Source organism: Abramis brama, assembly GCF_963993115.1.
Source record: "Abramis brama genome assembly, chromosome: 11".
NCBI classification, from domain to species: domain Eukaryota; kingdom Metazoa; phylum Chordata; class Actinopteri; order Cypriniformes; family Leuciscidae; genus Abramis; species Abramis brama.
Window position 1 is genome coordinate 8058244 of NC_139973.1, and position 22183 is coordinate 8080426.

The window sequence follows — 22183 nt, forward strand, 5'->3', positions numbered from 1 at the left end:
TAAGGAATACACTTTAAAGCATCGGTCTCACGAGGTTAATGAAGATGGCTGGTCTACTGTAATGACTGTTACCAAGTCACTGATATAACCTAAAAACAAGACAATACGTTTCTCAACTTTCTTTGTATTGTGCATTGTGTTTGATACACTTGATATGATCTGTAAACTTATATTCTTTGAACTAAACCTATATTTTCAAATAGGTTTAAAGAATGTTCTATTTACATTCTATTTTGAAGAATGTTCCAACTGTTTTTAGCCATACAATGAAAGTCAAAGGGGTCCAAAACAACAGTAAACCCAGCTGACTTTAAAACTGAAATCATTAATGCTATTTCTATTATTAATCATTGTCAGTGTCTGTTTTAAAAAAAGTCTGGTGACCGTCCTCAAACCTCAGAGGTAAACTGACCTCAGTGGGCTCCAGGTTCTCTCCATTCTTCATCCACCTGTAAGAGGGTTTGGGTTTCCCTGTGGCCTTGCATTCCCACACCAGAGAGTCATCTATAGCCTTCTGCACATCCTGGGGCTTCTCAATTAGCTGGGGGGAGGCTGAAACAACCAACAGCAGAGGTAATGACTACACAGAATAACTTTAACCTTGATTATTACCTGTTACATGTCCTTCAAAGCGGACTAACATTCTTAGAGCCATGAACTTTGGAAATAATGCCACACAAGAAAACAACAGCAATGAATAGAAGCAGTCGAGCCCAAATGATTCACACTTCCGCTTAGAATGGTATAGGAAGGAAATCCCATCTAATATATTAGTATTGTCTAAAAGCTAATACCATAAACTACCTTAACCTATACCGTTAGGGTAAATTATGGCTTAATTATAAACAAGCTCTATTGATCTTTATCTTTTAAACGCATGTAACTCAAACCAAGTAAATAATTGACAAAGAGCACATTTAGGGATTCATTTATGGGCATTTTCCCTAAAAGGAAACTAAAAGACAGATAAGAATGAACACTTACAAACAAACAATAAACAACGTGAACACAAGGTTGCTGAGCTAAGAATAAAGTTTATCCAATGACCGATTTCCATTGCATTCTGAAAATAGGAAGTAGTGATGTCTGATTCATGATTCATTATTGGAATCAAATCTATTCAATCAATAATTTATTCACAAAATCAGTCTAAATGATTAAGTCATGATATGATTCTTGAGTTTAAAACGTACTGACTCAGTGATCTGCAGCTGTTAACAAGTCACTCGACAGGATGATTGTCAGTGAACGGCTTACATTTCCGTCACTCTATTTTTGTACTTTTTTATGCAAGGTTTTCCATTGATTAAATCTTCAACTTTAACATTTGGTCCACCCAATTATGAACATTTTGGATACAATGTTGCTTTTATGGGGATTTTGCATTGTAAGCTTGAAAAGCCCCAGTCTATTGGGTACTAACTGCATTAAAAAGACCCAAGCAATTCTTTGAAACCCTTCTGTTTTTGATTTTTTTTTTGAGTAAACTGTACATTTAATTATATTCCTGTTGCAGCAAACCAGTCACATTTCAGTGGCAAACTGTCAACCATTTTCTACTGAAGACCGAAGTGCAGCTCGGATCCCTTAGTCACTGCCACTCAGTCTATCTCACACTCACTGGGAGAGTATTGACTTTTAAACCCCACTGTTTAAATGAGAGTAAGCAGTCAGGGCCTGACTTAGCCTTGCCCACAGACAGGGCACACAATCACTCTCAACATTTCACGCCCACAAGTCAAACTTGAGAGGAATGAGAGGTAGAGAGGTCAAAATGAGCTCTCAGCATCCTTAATACCAACTCAATGCTTATTCAGTGGCATACTGCGATTATGATAGATGGTGTCGGCGTCCCTCCCTAGCAATCATAATGTACTCTATGAAGAACATACCTTGAGCTTTTCTTTGTATAGGGAAACTCTTTATGTGAGAATCATTTGGTGAAACGTACGTGACCTCCAAACCTACCAACCGAATACCACATTTTACAATTACTTGTGTCTCTTTAAAGTGTTCATATCATGAAAAATCTATTCATTTCTAAGGATTAGATATGGAGTAATATCTATTTTTGATGCATAAAAAACATTGGCTTATATAATATGTTGGGGGAAAAATGCTCAAATTTATGACACAACCCCTTAATAGTTAATGAATCATACTTAAAATATGCCTCTTTATATGTGTTCCTGCTAGAGGTACGCAATCCTCAGAGCCAAGCCAAGAAAAGGACTACAAGAAGGCAACCAAAACATTTGCTAATCAAGCCAACGTAAGCAGAAAGAATGAAAGGCTTTGAGTGTCTCCTCCTGCTTTGCTACTGCTGCCGGTGGAAGTGATAAACATGAGATACACTTATTGATCGCCTCATTCCCCCGCTCTGCTGACGAATGTCTCGTAGGCCTAATTCCATGGGACTTCAAAATAAGATTACAGATTTTTATCACCTGGCTGGCAAATGGAGAAACAGTGGGGAAGAGAATGAGATACAGAGACAGAAATAGAGGGGAAGGGAGAGAGAGATCCGAGTGGCAGTCAAGAGGTCTGTTCTTAGGCTAATCCTGCCACAGAAGATACGGGATAAGTGTCAACCTGCCACTGTTTAGTTACATGCCGGCTGTGGCTTAGAGGTGTAAATAAATACAAATAATTGTGAATATCTTAACGCAACTTAAGTGGCTATCTTAACTAATATTTGATGTATACTGTAGGTAACAGACATACAAATACAAATAGTCCAATTAACTTTAATTTGACTTGAATTGACGCTCTAATCACACTGAAAGCCTGAACTTGCAATGTTAATTTTTACAAAGTTTTTAATTACATCGAAATATACTTTAATGTTATGTCATATTTATTATTTTTAGTAAAATTATTCTGCATCTAATTTCAGCTGTGGTATAATATTTATAAAATATACTATTATATTAATATTATAGTTATATATAATAATATTTTAGTTAACAAAAAACTGCAAAATGAAATCAAATATTTAATACACTATAATACTTTAATATAATACATAGATTATTTTAAGTTTCTGAAAGATGTCTCATTTATTTGATCAAAAGAAAAATACAGTAAAAACAGTAACATTGTGAAAGATTATTGCAATTTCAAATAAATGTTTTCTATTTTAATATATTTTAAAATGTAATTTATTTCTGTGAGGGCAAAGTGTAATTTTCAGCATCATTATTACTCCAGTGCTGCTAAATATTTTTGCTAAACAGCATTTATTTGAAATATAATATAAGTATAATAAAAGTATTCATTTATTTAAAAGAAAAACGACTCACTCCAACTTTTGAATGGTAGTGTATGTTAAGTATAATTTTTTAACCAAAAAAATTGTTAATGCATTGTTAATAATAGTGTTGGTTTCAACAACACTAAATTAAACCAATTAACTTATCGCATTGAAGTCATTTTAAAATAAAATTTTGACTATGCAATTTTTTTTTCTTTGTTATCATTGACACTATTTAAAAACCCTTCATTAACAAACATTTTCGTCAATAATTTGGTCGATGAGATAAATGCTGGATTGGATTAGTGTGAGATATTTCTATAAAAAATCTGCATCTTATTTAATTCCTATAAGTAATCCAGTTTAACCAGATGCTAAAGGTCTGTCTCCTTCTACTTATACTGTGGCTGACTTATAGACAGAAGAAGAGGTGAGACGGTGGTGGAAACGATTGAGGAATAGGGGAAGCGAAGCGAAAATCGAGGCGAATTATCATAAATATCAAGTCTCTTCAAAACAGAATGGTGCACGAGAGCTGAGAAGCGAGAGCATTAGTGAAACACAACCACACCTAAGACGAATCGCCTCCCTGGCTGGATTATATTAGCTTTTACAATATGCAGAAGCTATTTATCTAATTAATACATTTATAAATCACCGCTACGTTGCACATCTGGGAAGCCCATTAGGAGAACTTCCCTTTTCTAGGAACCTGTCCCCCCATATTCCACATTGTTTGGAACATAAACAATGAGACAACAGGGATAATAAAACATTCAGCGAGCTCTGTGCAGACTATTCCTGTAAATGGGCCACTGGGCATGCGGGTACAGCATTAGAGCCAGTGCAAGATCCCATAAGGGGAGGATGAATCCCACTGCTCTCTAGCCTACAGGTACTTACTTAATAGGTAGCTGTCTTGTATGAACAATGCCACAGAGCCAACACGGCGGTGAAGGGAAAAGGTTATGAACCCATCATTTTAAAGTCCATATTTAATATGCTTCACTTCATAAGCCTCTGAGTCAAAATACACTACCTAGAAACCTATGCCTACCCATTGGGGTCTCATTTTACAATTCATGCCAATTTGCACTGGTAAACAAATGTAGGCCAAAGGTACGCATGCAATTAATAGAATGTAAATGTATTTCCAAGTTTTTTTCTTTGTTTCACTGTTTGGAAGACTGAAATCCTTAACTGATAAATAGTTGTGACTCAAGTAAATCAAGTAAAATTAAAAACAGTAAAATAACACTGCATATAAAATAAAGATGAATCCTTATTAAAGTTACAAAGGTTATTCAGTCAGTAAGTGCAGTGAGTGATTTATTTGTCTTTTATTGTTTGAGTAACATTAAAAAGAGAGCAGTAGCAATATTAGGCAGCTGTCACTTTAAGACATAATGCACTGATCCAATACTGTACACATGCGTTGTCTTTCTTGACTGTTTGCTAGGATACTCGCTAAGACAGGCATGTTGAATTTGTCCGTTCAAGCAAAAGAAGACAAACTCAATTTGTTTTTCACACGGTTTTTGAGAGGCGGCTTTTCATGCGTGAGTTCTCATAAGCATCTTGTTGCGCTTGAATGTTTAAATTGGCAAGGCTTAAAAACTTCTCTAATTTATCATGCACCAGGTGAAAATGATAAATCCTATTGCTTTGAAAATAATAGCCTTTCCCTTAATAAGCCACACAATTTCAAGTATCATTCATGCCCATAATGCAAACAAGCAAGCACTTCTAACTAAGTCTTTAATTCAGACAATCTTCAGTTGGGTCGAGAGACTCCAACATGTATTAAAATCAACAACTACTTCTTGATGAAAAAAATAATAATATTAAGATGTCCTCCTGGATGCAGATGCTGCTCTGCTGAGTGTTTTCCTGGTATATGTGCCTCATCTAAGTATAGTAAATTTAACAGCTTTGATCTGGAGTCAAATTGGATCCCAATCACATTGCCATCTGGTAGAAAGGAACACACACATAAATGCACGCACACACACGTACACACAAACAGAAGGTCAGACACAAGGTCACCCTCTCATCTTTTTAATCTGGATAAAAATATTAGAGACATCACGACCGGGAGGCTTTAATCATTTTGATGCACTGTTAAAGCACAACATCCGGCCTTAAGTTGATTTTCTGCTGGTCAGGGCTGAAGACTGGAAAGGCAGTCCTGCATCATGTCCTTCACTTCAATAAACGTGACATGTGGCTTCAGCTGTTCAAATATTCATGCATCTCAAAACAACTTACCAAAGAAAGACAGCTTTCCCTGCACAGAGTTTCTTCCTTTCGTGTTCTCTGCCACACACTCATACGTGCCCGCGTCCTCTTGCTGGAAGTAAGGGATCTCCATCACGCCGCTGGTTTTCCTTACATCCACTTTACGAGCGAAAGGGACTCCGTCCACCCGATGCCAGCTTATGGACGGTACCGGACTGTGTGAGGGGGGGACATCACAAACACAAAAAGAAATTCAAGGACTGATTACATCCTCTTTCTATTGAGGACATCCTTATAATACTTACTTCCCCAATGCAAAACACTCCAGACGCACGGTTGAACCTTTGGCCACTTGAACGACCTCTGGAAACTGTACTTCAATCTTTGGCTCATATTCTCCCATAACACCTACAAAAAGAAACACTCAAATTCACAATTATTTCCAACAAAATAATCAATTACTCCATCTGCAATTGCAAATTAAAAAGCAGCCAATCTTTTTTTTCCCCTTTCATTATTATTGCATGATTTATTTAGTCCCTTCTGAAAGACTTTTGGGATAGCAGGGAGCCCTGATATCTCCTTCTGTGTTTTTGTGAGGTGTGCTATCGGACTAGCGACTAAGCTGTCTGAGGGGAACTCAAAAAGATGCTTATCTGTAATGTCTAACGCTGGCCGTTTATGTCAGCGCTGCCAAATAGGAAGGGTTGAAGAGAGGCAATCATCTTCTTCTGTAGCATCCCAGGTAGAGAGACATGTACAATGGGGTTTGAAATTGTGCCTTGAGATCACACTGTGACAGTAGCCATTGAGTGGCTCATGTTGGTCATACACTACTGATACAAACATCAGGTTTTTAGACGACATGTTTTACATCACAATTCAGACAAAGCATGGGTGTTTGCCAGTGGGATCTAAAAAAAAAAATGCACACACACACACACACACACACATGTTGGGTACATTCCATAGACATTTTGCCCCCATATCGTAAGGTTTACCTGAACCATACACACACAAACACACACCAAACTTTTGAATGATATAGTATGTGTATACATACAGTATATGCTATATTTGTATGTTACTGCATTTGCATTAAAATGTGCTTTAAAGCTTTGGTAAAAATGGCATAAATGTGATTGTGGGCACCTTTGACTTAAAACGTCCTGAAAAAAAAACAAAAAAACTGGATATACATTAAACTTCCTAAAGCAACACATTTGTCAGCAGTCAATTAACTTTGCTATTATAAAAGCAAAAATAAATGTATTTATTAAAATTAAAACTTAAACTTAAATACGGTTTTGGCACCAACCAAAGCTACTTTCAGATAATTGTGTAAAAAGTGTAGGTAGAAGATAAGACATAAATAATGATACATATAGCTAGAATGCTAAAAGCTAGAATTGTTGTTTAATTAAAAAATTTAAATATATATTTATTACCCCCTTTAAAATCGACCTAGAGGACATAAACATTATTTGATAAATAATAATTTGTTTGTCTGTTATGACATTTGACAATTTCTTTTTTATCACCCTTGTTCATGAGTGTGATCAAATTGTAAATCCACAAAGAAGCAACAATTAGATCTGCCAAAGACAAATGACCTTTCAGTTTGAGGGCCTTTGATAATGCCAGCCTAGAGGCACCAAAACATGCTGCCACAGCATCTTAAAGTTTACAGCTTATTAACCTTTGTATAAAATTTGAATTCAACTCTTTTTATCTCTTGTAGCTACATAATTTTGACGCATATAGGATCGATTGTATATATCGAGACATCGACAAGCATCCTCACCGTCAGTGCGCAGTATCAGAGGAGTGGGTGGGCCTTGGACGCGCGTCTTGGTGACAGTATTGGTCACAACACAGGTGTAGTTGCCCACATCAGATGGCTCAACTTTGGCGATGTATAGATTCCCTGTCTCCTGGGACACGAATCGACGAGAATCCTGCTTCACGAATGACGGGTACTCGTTAAAAATCCAGGAGAACGTTAAAGCTGTGAGAGAAAAAAAGGGAAAGATGGAGAAAAGAGCGTCAACATCACACATGAGAAGAAAGAGGTCATTCTACTGCCCGGAAACTACATTTGCATAAACATAACTAGAGTACACGGTGACATTTCCTCTCTCAGCAGAGCCTAAATGGCATATGTGGGCTCTGCTCATGAATCTTGCGCCTCCCCAGAGTTACTAAATTAGCATTGGGGCTACATGCTAGGGTGAAAATTAATCAGCCTGAGGAGGGTTGTGTGGCTTAGGGGGTGAAAATTAATGACAGAAAGGATAACCAGTGCCCTGTGATTAGTTGGCCTCTATTCAAGTGGGAAAGTGGTCGTATGTAACCAATGTTCAAAAATCCAGAGAGCTATTCGTTTAGACATTGGTCAGTTAATGGATAATCAGGCAACATGTAATGAGCTATCCACACAGCATTTCATAAAAGCAAAGAGTTTTTAAAGAAAACAATACAAATCTTAAAGTAAAACCGTGGAAAACACAACAGATGGATAGAAATCTTAATTGGGAGAATCTCACAAAAACTGTGAAGAAAAGTCCTTGCTCCCCCACAACAATATGAATTTTTATTTTCACGACAATTCCCATCTTCAATTGTTGGCAATGCAAATGTGAAAACATATATAATTCTCATTACAGTAATGACAAAAAATTGTCGATTGTAAAGTACACTTACACATAGGAAAATGTGCTTAATTGTCATGAAAGTAATGTTAGAAACCCAAAACGTTTTTTCTTTAAGCAAAGTATATTTTTATTTTTTTCATATTTCAAGTTATGCAATTTTCACCACATCACTTCACATTATAACAGCCAAATATATAAAACAATCTCAACTCTGAGAGGAGTGCTGTTGACCGAGCTTTGAAGATGTAGCGTTCGTGTCGGCCGCTCCTCTCCACAAAATATCGGCATACACTTAATGTCACATCTGTCAGTGGTCGTTCCTCTACCAGCACAGAAAGAACCTGTTCAAACCTGACCTCTGGGAGTCACAATTGTTTTGCCTTTTGCTGATTCAATTACGCACAATCCCTGTCATTCTCCAAGTTACGCCGACAAGTCTGAGGCATGAAAAGCGAGAGGTGAAACCGGCATTTCTGTAGTATCCAGGTGTGATTCTAAATGACAAAAGAAATGTTCTTTTCAGAGGAAGCACTTTGTGATAACAATTCAACTTCTGACTTTTACTTTGAATTCATTGAAATTGCTAGCATAGTACATGTTTATAATTGGAGAAAGGCTCTAACCTAAAATGAATACTTTTATAGTGCATTTAGTGCAACTTTGCATAAGTCAAACTTAAATTGCTGCTCAAAACAGCAATAAAGAAATCAGTTGTCAATCTAATAAGCATCTCGGCATCTGTGGAGGAACAATGCACTGAAGCATTAATGAGCCAATGTGCATTTCCCGTCACCAGTCTCCTCCATGTTTTTGCAGAGAATACCTATCTTATTCAACCAAACCACTCTGAAATTGGACATCTTGTCATGATGTGAGCATTCCATTTGCACCGTCAATGATAAATCCATTTGCCGAACGTTGTAATGTTCTACTCGGCCAAGGCTCTTTGCTCCCCAGCAGCGCATTTAATCGACAGGCACATAGCATCTCTCCGGCTTAGCCCAATCAAACCCACTCACTCGTTAGCTAATTAAACAAAACAGTCTTGGAGGATTCCTGCCTGAGCCCTGGTCATTTATCACAGTTTGATCTGATCCATAGCTGTGGGCTTCGGCTATCTCGTGCACAGAAGGGGCTTGAGCGGCTTGGTTTTCCCACCTGTGAACCCTGAGCGCTAAGCTAACATTATGCAGGTCAATTCTGCAATATAACTGTAATAAAAGGACGTATTTAGATAAGCAATACTTTCATAAATATACTCTGGTCAAGCTCAGGCACTCAAATTCTAACTTTTAATTAAACTTTGAACTATTAATTAACAGTAAAATTAGCAAGATGGGTAAAAAGATGTAAACAAAGCGCTAAAGTTCGCTGTAGCTAGGTGTTAGCTTACAGAAGGGTTGCACGAGGGTACTAACCAAAGTTAATTTTGATACTTCTTTTTTTAAATCTCTCTTATGCTAGCGTTGTGCTTTGGAAATGTTTGATAAGTCGCTTGCAAGGGATATAATGCCTGCATGCACAGACACCTGGGGCTCACGACGAGCTGAATAGCATAATGTGATTTTGTGCTATCGGCACATGGCAAAACAGCATCTGCTTTCTGACTTAAATCCTGCCATCCATGCATTCAATCAATCATTCCTCACAATGCTGAATTTTATATTAATTTCAAAGGTAAAAACTTCAAATGCTAAACCACTACGGCTGCAGGCGTTAACACCAACACCATAGTAAAGAAAGGTCATTTATATACAGTTATAATATAGCAACATGGAACCTCAACACAACCCAAAGATTTTTTTATTTTCCCTCTGAAATCAATTAATCATACCCTTAGATTTATGTTTTTTCAATTGGTTTGATTTGCTTAGATATGAAGGTCCAAAGAAATGAACTTGTACATAATGCAACAAAATGAGAAAATCTAAGCAGATAAAATATAACATAAAAGCACAAAGTTTTCACATTTTTCCCCTGATATGAAACCTTTCCTGATAAAGCATTCAGTTCTCAGCTGGGCACTTACCCCAAAAATACAAGATTTAAAAAAAAAAAACATTACAGTATATAAATGCTGCATAGAATCTTCCATACAGTATGTGAAATGTTCAAGGTTCACTCTGAAATTTGATGTGTAAGAAGCGAAGACTCTTCACTTTGAAGGGTCCCTAGAGGGGACTGTCAGATGCTGACAAAACTCAGTTTGCATTATCCGAAGAATGCTGGGGTTGCAGAAAGTCAGCAGAGAAGTCAACATAAAACGAAAAGGGAAAAAAATAGACCATATAAGATTTGTGCAAATTGTACGGACATGTGGAGAGTATTAAGAAAGATGAAGGAAACTAAATGTTGCTTTCTAAGGGCAGATCTGTACAAAACTGCAGATTTTTCAATGTTGGGTTAACATCTACAGCACAAATACTAAAGCTGATGCGTGTATTTTTTATTTTTTTATATACGTTAAATGCCATTTGCAGATTTGCTAGTGTCAGTTTCAGGTGTATTACCTGATTGGCTGAAAAATGGCAGACAGGGGGCAGAACAGGTTAGAAACTTATTAAGAAATAATATTTTTTGGGATTCCTCCATTCAAAATTACACAATACACGACAACGATTTACTAAAAACGGAAAAGTTATTCCTTTGTGTTTTACGCATACCTACAAAAACTTGTCAAAACTATCCCCGTTCACACAGATCTGCGAAAACGATTAAATGCACTTTGTTAGGCATGCCAGGCCAGGCGATGTCACTTTGGAATGAACACGTAATATGCATGTGCATGGGTCACTGTATTCACAAATGTTTTTGTTGCTACTTTTGACTTAGAAAATAATAATCACACCTGTCCTCAATAAGCCACTTGATTTGAGGTATCATTAATTTCTGTAGCAGAGAGCAGAATTAAATAAATATACACAAATATTTTCAGTTAGGGGTTTGTTCAGATTTTAGCAAGCATCACGAAAAATAAATAGGCAAAAATCACTTTAAGCAGTTCTACATATCCATTGCACAAAAAAAAAAAAAAAAAAAAAATCAATTTGTTTTGTACTTTTTCTTGCCATTAACTTGACATGGTGAAGGTGACAGTGTAATCTGGCTCAATGACAAATTATCTAATGTGCTTACACAAGCACTACTGATGTGTGACAGTAACTAGAACTACAATTAGAAAATAGATGTTTTAGACTTTAGGCTAGTTCACACTGAATGGTATAAACAGTCTATCTGACAACAATTCCTCCCTTTCCAATTTGCACCAAGTGTAGAAGCCCAGGGGATAACACTGGTGTAGGAAGTATTTAAAAAAACAAAAACAAAAACCCACTATCATATTTCATTTTAGCGGTAAGAAACCATTATTACACCGGTGAAGAAACAGAGAGAAAAGACATATCTGCAGACAAAATAAACCATCTATCACCACAAACACCAGTCTCAGTTCCAATCAAAGAGACCCATTCATTATTTTTACGCTCTGTCATGCTGCAAGCAGGAAATAAAGCTTTATGAAAAGATGCAGATATCTGCCTCTTAATCGCGTATTATCGATGCGAGTAGTCTTGATGAATTTTAATAGCATCACAGCTGCCTGATCATTGCCTGTTAATAATACATGTGAGACTTGTTGTGACAACAGTATGCATATTTAATCATTGTGCCCGGGATCACACAAGCTTACTGCTTGGCAAATATTTAAACAAAGTTCATTGATTAATTAATAATTTTGTAAATAAATAAATTATAAAAACAACACTGATCAAAGGATAGAGTTCAGTGTCACATTGTAAATTAAGACAATCACCACATCGTTTGTAAAAATGATGATTACTAGCTGAATTACATATATATAAATCAAGATAAAGTTTATATACAACAACTTCATTGTTATTTTATATATATATATATATATATATATATATATAGTAAATTAACAATCATGTTGCAGAAAATCATTTCGTATATGCACTATATTAGCCTATTCATTATATTTACTTAACCTGTTAGTAATGTCTTGATTATTTAATGTATGTTTAAATAGATTTGTCATGAAAACAAGTTAAGTAAATTATTATAATTATTATAAATGAATTGGAGTACAAAATTCACTTCATGATTATACTTAGAAGTTAATGCTAATCCAAAACCTGCCTTATGTGTAATTTTTTATTTTTTATTTTAATTTTTTTTTTTTTAATGTTGATTATTATTTCTAAAAATAAAAAGCAACTGAATTTAATAATTTGGGCTCTGTTGTTAATTGTAACCTTTAATATTATAGTAAGTAAGGGCTCCCTATATAGTTTACAGCATTAGCTAAGATTTTTTATCCTTAAGAAAATTTGAATTATAATTATTTAAACACAGATACACTTGTTCAAACAAACCACAGTTTAATAAAAATTAAAAAAAGCAATTTTATGTTTAGGTTTCTCCCCCATTGTACCGAACCGTGACTTCAAAACCAAAGTATGCACCGAACCGTTTGTGTACTGTTACACCCCTATGACCTAGGCTAATAATTTTTTAAACTGACCCTCCCATCTCTGTTCATATCCTCCTAAGAGAGAAATTATCCACTATACGAGTCTGTCTCTGAGAGCAGCGTTTACCGTCTGACCTTGTGTTTACAGGCACAGTAAGAACCGAGAAGAGTGAACCTGAAAATCACAGAACACAGCAGCAGTCTGAGAAGCACTTCGCTAAAGGCCTCCAGAATATCAGCATCTTCCTTTCTCTTAACGGGACCAGACAGAGTGCACATGCTCTGTGCTCTCAGCTCGCAGGACTCCGGGGCAGATGCCATAACGCCCATTGTAAGCGCGAGTGCAGAAAAGAAGCGATTTCAGCGTTCGCTACACCTGAAAGGGCCGTTCTCCATTAAGAAATGGAGGTCAGCTGCATTAGATTCCCACACTAAACATAGTTATTGAGGAATATGCGGCTGGCGTCTGAATACAGAGAGGCTTTGGGGGCTGAGGTGGAGGTGGAAGCTGCTCAACTGCTTGTGCGTGACTGATCCGACCTGACTGCGGCCGCACAGAAGGCTCCATTTGGGTCTACGCTGCGCATTTCGGGCCACTCCTGAAGTCACTCGCGCACACAAACATTTACTCATACCCATAATGCCGTGTCCAGCGATGAGGAATATACATCTCAGAAGAAAGCTGACACACTGATCGGATACAAACTCTAGAATTCTCTTGTACTCTGCGCTTTATGGACGTGCAAGGACATGGGACGGGAAAACAAGGAATAGAGGACAAAAGACAAAGGGATGACACCTTGCTGAGTCTTTGTGGTGAATCTAAAATAGCTAGAGGCCAAAAGCTGCTCTATTATTATTATTATCTCTCCATTAACAACACAAATACTTTGTCCTTGGCTTGACTGCTCAATTGGGTCTCACACAAGATATCCTGCAAAAAAAGAAAACTTTACTAGAAAAAAAATAATGAATTTAACAGCTAACTGATGAGTAAATTGAATTCAAAGATATACAAACCATCTAATGAAAACATCTGGCACATCTCACATGTCGTCCAAGGGTGAAAATAATATAATCAGAGGGTGTTTTTCACCCCGAAGAAATGTGGTGACAAATAAATGGAATAATCCTCTCATTAAACCACCAAAATTAAAATGAGACGTACAAAGTTACAACGTGTCTTCACATTTTGTGACAGGTGGTGTTTAACATGAGAATAACATGAAATTGGCTCATCTTTAACATGAACTAGAAAGTTAAACAGTTACATTGCTGTAGGGAAATACCATTATATTTTTAATTATAAAAATTAAATGCCAAAAAATTAAAATAAAATAAATTCACAGACCAATGGCAAAAAGTACATTTTGGAACCTGGAGCTCTTTTAACTTGGGCTATTAAGTAACCACCTAGAAATCAAACAAAACCACCTAGCAACAAAATAGCATTTATTAAGAACACCAAACCAAATAGCAACCAGCAAAAATCGTGTTTTTAATAATAAGCTGTTGCACTATTTGATATACCACAATAAATGTTCAATAACAGAAGTTAACTGCTTAAGTGTACTGATTTTGTATGGTAACTGCTTTAAGAAATGTCATTTATAGACATCATGAAAGGCAGACGGCACTAAGAGCAGCTCCTAAGTCTCCTAAGCCTTAGCCTAGGAGCCTAGCACATAATCAGTTGTTTTGTTGTTGGGAATGAGTGGCAGTGTATTCCTGTAGGGCTGAATTTATTCCCACAGGATTGGTGTACGGGTGAGGAAGTGTGTGTGTGTGAGAGGGCGGGTGTTTGTTAGCAGGAAGCCTTGGAGACATTATAAAGTGTGATTGGTGTCCAATGGAGAGGGAAACACTGTTTACTGACAGCAAGGAGAGACAAGGGTGGCTTGAAGTTGTTGCAATGTTTTGAGCCTCTCTGACATGTCAGTAAAACTTCATGCAAGATTTGATCTGCTGTCATTTATACTAAGATGAGCAAAATAAATTACTTTTCTAAGCAATCACATATACATTTTTCACCTGGGCAACTATTGAAAAACCCAATAAAGTTGGAAACTGAGTAATATCTAGGAACTACAAAGGTAGTCTCTTATGACTTGGGACTGTAAGCAAGAACCTAGCAATCACCCAGAACAGCCTAGCAACCACACAGCAATATATGAATGTATGAATGTTATGACAGAAAAAAAAATCAAAAAAGTTTTAGTGTCGAATAAAGTTATAGAGGACTTAAAATTTACATTTTCCATAGCAACTGTCAGGGAAACTTTGAAAAACTGTGATTCAAAGTGTAAGTGACACACAAAAATAAGCAAAAAGATCTTTGGGACGTTGTCAAATTGTGCTGGAGAACACAATTATCAGGTCACAAACTTGCACACACACACCTATATATATATTTTTTTTTTAACTACTCCAATCTTGATTTATATAACTGATACAAATATTGTTACCAAGCCATTTGCTCCTCATATAGGCTGTTTTAACACTCTGAATCCCTCTGTATCAGACTTAATTAATATATTCACAGCATGTCCAGATGTTAAATAGTGAGGGTATGATGAAATACCTCATCAATGATGACTTAATAAGCCCCATAATACATGGCACCAGATTGCTCCTCATTTATCCACTGATCATACAGTATGTAGAATATTAAGTTCACCATTTAAAAGAGCTTCATACCATTTTAAAAATGTTTATATTTTGTCACTTCAACTTAAGCATTTGCTAAAAAACAGACTGTATTCTTTAGAGTCTGTCAAACATTTAAAAATAAATACTAGTGAGAAAAATAATATAATTGTGCTCTTCTGACTTTCAATGAATGAATGAATTAATTAATAAATGAATAAATAAATATTAATAAATTATTGTGCTGTTGTAATGTTTTAGGTCCAATGAAGATTATAAAGATGCAAAACTAAAGTAAAAAAAAAAAAACTCAGGTAATCCACAGGAATGAAGGCAACGCAACAGTATGAAACGTACAACAATATCCGGCAAAGAACTGAAGGAGAAAGAGGAACTTAAATACACAAAGATAATGAACTAAATAAGTGACAGCTGTGCTTTTTAAATTAATGTCCATGACAACTAATGACTAGAACAAAAGAAACCGGTATATGAAGAGAAACAAACTAAGGTTGCATTTAAGTCTAATTTTTATGCCCTTCCCTCCATCATTGATTACATTACACGAGTACCCACTACGTGCAGAACCCTTGAAATCTGTTTAAATGTAACGCACTAAGCCTTTGATCACTTCTTCTAAGGAGCTGATTAATTTAAAAAATTTTCCTTATGAATTTGTTATAGGCACCATTTTATATGCCTGTATGTATTCTTGGGAAGTGAGTGTATGGCTGCGTCCGAAATCGCACACTCTTGAGTAGGTACTTATTATGAATAAGTAAATACTCCATGACCGCTAAAAAAAGTACGTTCTATATAGTATGAATGTGTGTAATATGAATGCAATTCAGACGTACTACATCCGTCATGTTGTCATTATCATGTGACCTACCAGTGTCAGTTACATCGCTTCACTGCTGTTCATAAATCCTCTCCCGTTGCCTCATGGGATAGTAAAGTGTCCATCCTATGCACACTTCAGAATCTCACTGGAAGTAGTAGGTTATTCGGGTACTTTTTGCCTACTATTTTATGAGTACTGTGAATTCAGACATACTACTCTTGTCACATACTGTCTTTCGCCTAATACATATATGGTAGGAAAGTATGTGCAGCCTTTATCTAAAAGTGAAGTTAAATGCAGCCTATTTGTGACAGCTGTAGGGACAAAATAACATTTTTAATTACAAAAATAAATAAACATTAGTCTAAAAAAAAATTGGAATTTAGAGACCATAATAGCTAAATTGTTAATTGTCTTGATACCAAGGAAAAGGAAATGCTAAACACATTTAACTGACACTAAAGTTTGTGATTTAATTATAATGGATCAGCAAAGGACTAAAGAGCATGGGCCAATGTAAATGTCACTACCTGATTTGCTTTCACCCAGTTCCTTTAGCGAACAGGCACTAAAACCAAGCAGACAGAATGTGCAAATGAACAATGCTATCAGCGGATCCTGTCCTCAATCTTCAACCAAACTATGATCTACCAGACAATTAGCTTTCGGCTGGCATCCTTAGATTTAACCGAGGCAAAAATGCAGATAATGTGCGAGAGATCATCTGCTACCATTTCATACCATGAGTCACAAGCTTACACATGTATACGCTCCCGGGAGGTTTGGCACGCTAATATATGCTCACACTGTTGCACGTGGCCACGCATCTCATCGCATTTGTATTGGTCCAGCGTAACAGCCAGAACACAGTTTCTCCTCCAATCACACCACAATCCTCTGTTATCGCCTTCTCCCTCGCCAGTGGATCATATACAGCTCAATCAGCATGTGCGAGCGCATCCACGGGCATAAGGAAACAGGGGGCCAGCTGTCTTCTCTGCCTTATGCTTCCCCTGACAGTTGCTCTGGCAGACAGGCCCCTGCTCCTGACGAGAGGTTCTCTGCAGCATACGAGTCCTCAAAGCTGTAGCCAGTCATTCAGACCCCGAGTGCAGAAGGTAATGAATAGCAGTATGCTGCGAAATTCATTCGTTACTGCGCCACCCACTGACTGTGCCAAGTTTGGGGATGGGGGGTTGGGGAAGAGATAGATGGCATTCATGATCAGCGTCATCATCAGATGTCACAGGAAGTCACTTTTTCGAAAGCAGACACGAACTGGAGACCCACGTCTTTAATGCGCATCAATTTGGAAATACTACAGCTTTAATTATTCATGACTAAATGCTTTTTTATGAGTGGTTATGGACCTAATATGGCTCATACGAGAAATTTTGGCTGATTTATGTATGCACATACATCAGTCCAGCTGCATGACTCTCGTTTAGTTTCTAAAAGGGTTGTCACCGTACCAAAAATTCAGTAGCCGATCCCAATACCTGTGAAATGTCATGATATTCATATTTAGAATAACTAGTATTTATAATAAATAAACAGAAATTCATATTTATAATAAATAATGAATATTATAGTAAAACTTTATGAAAATAATTATGTGTAATGGTATTTTCAAAATGTAATTATTGTTATTAATAATTAAATAAAACATTATGAAAATAATAATAATAGTTTAACGATATTATTAAAATGATATTAATTATTATAAATAAATAAATAATAAATTAAAACGTTTTGGAGAAAATAATGTTCACCAAGGCTGCATTTATTTGATCACAAAAATACAGTAAAATTAGTCATTTTTAAAAGGACTATTTTAAAATGTAATTTATTCCGGTGATGGCAAAGATACATTTTCAGCATCATTACTCCAGTCTTCAGTGTCACATGATTCTTTAGATATTTTTCTAATATGCTGATTTGTTATCAATGTTGAATGAGCAGTTGTACGGCTTAATATTTTTGCTCTTCTCAGATAAATTCACATACGGTACATGTGCTTACAAACCCAATGGAGTCATTACGTGGTACTACTCATAATGTATTGTTACATTTTGTTTACATTTTTGTACTGACTTGGTACTGGAATAACTAGCCAAAATACTTTTTTTTTAGGCACCTTTTTTCAGATATTATTAATTAATTGTAACGTTAACATAGAAAGTTTTGCTTCTTTTCACAGTGCTTTTCCTTTCACAGTGCAACAGAGACAAGGACATGATAAAAGTTAACATACAAAGGCTTCTTTCTGTTTAAATCCAGGCACGCTGCACGGAATCTCAGTAATAACAGTTCCTATTCGGTTTTCTTTTTCTACGAGTTAAAGATAAATCATGCTCCAACACCAAAATGAATTTTCATCTAATTTGTGAAGACAGCTGAAAGGAAGCTGTGGCAAACCAACCAGCTGCCACAGAGTCAGAAAAGAAAAATCACCACATCCGACAAAGGCAACAAGTTCTTAAACTTCACAGAATTTTGTGAGCCAGCATCAAAGACAAACAAAATAAATAAATAAATAAATACATACATAAATGTGCCAGCTGCAGACAACAGATACTGTTTATATTCTAATATGGCGGGTTTAACCAGGAGCTTCTGTAAATGGGCAATATTTTTTTTTTAAAAAAGTGTGTTTACACAATGTTTTATATATATGTTAATATGTCTACTGGTAGGCAAATGTTTAATTCAACCATTTTGTTACAATGAAACGCTTTAAAACGATCGATTTAATTTGACAAATGTCTTCAGAAAGAGAGCCACACATTTTTCCAGCAAATGACATACTTCTAACTCTGAACAAAAATCACAGAGAGAAATGTAGCATCAGATCAAAATCATAACAAAATTATCTATAAATAAATAGCTTGTCGAGAAAAATAAATAAATATTATGATGAATCATACCATTTATAACTAGCTGGAAGAATCTTTGTCTAATCTGTTTTCTTTTTTGCCTCTCCGCTTCCTGCAACTGCCAAATTTAGAAAGCAGACCCCGCTGAATGTAACAGCCCACTTATCTGCTACATTCCAGCACAGATTAAACCTTTTAAGTATGCAACTTGATTCAACATTTTGAGAGTAAAGTCTAAACTCTGGGTCACTTCTACTTTTTTACCTTAATCTAAACCAAGCAGCAAGTTTCTGACACACATGTTGTTTTATAACAGTTAGCTCTGGTCACCCAACTGGATTTGATTTATTGTTTTTTTTTATTATTGATTGATTTCATCCAAAAAAAGCTCAATGCAGGCTTCACAAGCATATAATCTTCTTACAAATGTTACTGTAGCTCTACTAGCTCTGTAGAGCTTGCTACTAATCTCTTTGATATCAGTGTCTTTCCTTTGTCCAATTTATGTAATACATCTGTGCTGTGCTATTGTTTAAAATCTGTCTTATCGTGCAGCTCCACCAGGCACCAGGATTGAGCAAAATGCAGCATTTAAACACCGGCTCACTTTCTTTTCATGAGGTAGAATTTGAATTGAATTAGCAACAAGACATAGATAATTAACTCTTTCCCTGCCATTGACAAAAAATTCCGCCACTTATGAGGCAACGCTTGCCTGCCATAGACGGGAAATTTCCGGCAATCCATGTTCTCACTGTTAGGAGGCGCTGTTACGCATCTTCTGAAAGAATCATTGCATTGCAAAGATTCATAGAAGCATTGCTTACGCACATGTAAAATAAGGCGATCGTCACACATTAAACAGCACATAATTTAAAATGGTCTTATGTTACTGAATAAAATGATGAAAACATGAAGTAATGTTAGTGAAGCTTTGGGGGTGTTGATGTAATCGATCTACTCCATCTATTGTTTTGATCATCGTTCTGAAACCGATCCGGACGAAATCTTTGACAAAAATGCAAGTTTCTCAGCTTTTTGTTCAAAATACAGCTTTTTTTTATTAAGCGATTTTTTATGAATCGATATATTGTATGTTGAGATATTCAAAAAACAAAATACTCTGGGACTCATGACAATTTTGAGAAAATGATTAAAAATGCTGGCGCTGGATGGCAACTAAAAAAAAAAATTTTTTTTTTTTAAAACGCTAGCGCGGGGAAAGATTTAAAAACTCTTGTTTTTAACTATGTACAGTAAATTGAAATTGAAATGTGAAAAAATGGTGTTCATCCATCATGGTCCATGTATGTTAATAAATATTATTATAGATGTGTGTGTGATAACATATGTGCGTGATAACTAGGGCTGTCACTTTTGTGAAAAAATCCTGTTCGATTTTTGAGACACAAGTGTTCATTGAATCGATTGTAAAATCGATTTTCAATGTCTAAAAACGTTTCCATTTTAAACGCAAAATATGGGCAAATCCACGGACAACTAACAGGCATTAGGACGAACGTAAAGAGGGCGCTTGAGACGCGCACAAGTCTGCAATAGTTCTGATGATTTATTGGCGTGAAGTTTCGTGCACAATGACAAACAGGAGTGCAACATTCTCGAAAAACAATAAGCAGAGTGGACTGCCATAACATCAATGAAAAACATTACAGCAGGCTTCAACATGGCTGTGTTTACGATTAGAAATGTCAAACAAATTTCGCCTACGTAGGCGATTGTAGACGCGTAGCCCGAATTTGTATCTGAATGCATGAGACTGTCTGAATACCGGCAGAATTCACAGTTTTGTAGTAAAAAGAGAAACATTATGCAGAAGGATAATTTGCTGTTATGCGTGTTTGTCAGAGCCTGCAGTTGCTGTGTGACGTGCGTTCGCTGCGGGCGTATCGTGACGAGCTGGACGCACTCCGAGAAAAGACCGTTAAAATCGATTCCCTATTTTCGTTTTCGAAACTTGCGTTGGTTGGTCCAATCGATTGTGCAATCGATCTTCGAACGTAAAGTGACAGCCCTAGTGATAACATGTTAATGGATGAATCAATCATTTTATTTTCATTTCTACATGAAAAATTCTGCATGTCTGAATTTGAATTCATATTTAGGAATTCAGGAACATTCAAAAAAGTGCTGTAATATAACCACTGCACACATCTTGTTTCAAACAGCTTGAAAAAACAACAACACTAAGATATTTTTTTGGATGCCGTTCTAACACTTTTTAGTTCTCCTTTTTGGAAAGCTCAGTTTCACAATGTTAATTAGCTCACATTACAAAAGTACAAACGCTTTGGATCCATGCCACTCTTCAAGAAGGCCACGTGAAAAGCACCTGATGTGCAATAAACGCTAACAAAGCACTTCTTCTAACAAGCAACACTGCTGGCACCATTAATAAGCAGTTAAATCACACGCTGCTGGTTAATTGATAGAAGCCATCAAAGTTATGGCAGAGTTAATGAACAATTCATGTTGGAGGTAGAGACGTGAGATTCGGCAGAGAAACTCTGGGAGAAATACATGGGAGGAGCAGCCCAGCATGGATGAAAAGCTTGATGCTTCAGGGTCTTTGTGTAACGCAGGAAGAGAGCGTTCGTGATTTATGGCTTTCTGACCTGCATCCCTTGCTCGGGATAGGGAGGGATGCTGCTTGACGCTACAGGGAGGAGGGTGAGGGTGGAAGACGGTTTGCACACAAACAGCTCCGTCTCCGGAGGGTCGGCTGGGCTTGCCTACACACGCTGTCAGAGAATTGAGAGATGCTGATGGGATTACATGATCCGCAGATTGGACAACTGAGTGCCGAGAGACTGCCGGAAGATCTCTCCTCTGGAAAAAAATGAGGTGTAAATGATATATGAACGAGCTAGAAGTAGTACTGACCTCCAGAGTGAGGGGGTGGCCCGCAGAGAAGCACCACTCCTTGCCCTTCCCGGACAGACACAGAACTCCGCTTGTGGGTTTTGAAGTTTTCCAGGTCTTAAAGAAGCAGGAGAGAAAAGACAGAACAAAATATTACATTTCTGATAATTAATATATGCAACACATTGAACGTGATTGTAATTTTCTTCCCGAAAAGTATTTATGCTACAATGAGCGAGCCACACAAAGTTGAAGCCTTGGAAGAGTGTGTACATACAGATGTGGTAAATAGCCTTCAGC

At 36.5% G+C, this 22183-nt stretch overlaps 1 protein-coding gene across 3 annotated transcripts in view; it reads right to left on the reverse strand.

The window, feature by feature from the left end:
* cntn4 (contactin 4) overlaps window positions 1-22183 on the reverse strand; it is a 141702-nt gene that overhangs the window by 51915 nt on the left and 67604 nt on the right. For all 3 annotated transcript variants that reach the window (XM_084127844.1, XM_084127845.1, XM_084127843.1), the window contains exons 5-9: window positions 21905-22000; window positions 7296-7499; window positions 5797-5899; window positions 5522-5706; window positions 413-552 (exon numbers count right to left, since the gene is read on the reverse strand). In XM_084127844.1, the coding sequence (XP_083983970.1) occupies window positions 413-552; window positions 5522-5706; window positions 5797-5899; window positions 7296-7499; window positions 21905-22000 (728 nt within the window). The remainder of the gene's footprint in view (window positions 1-412; window positions 553-5521; window positions 5707-5796; window positions 5900-7295; window positions 7500-21904; window positions 22001-22183) is intronic.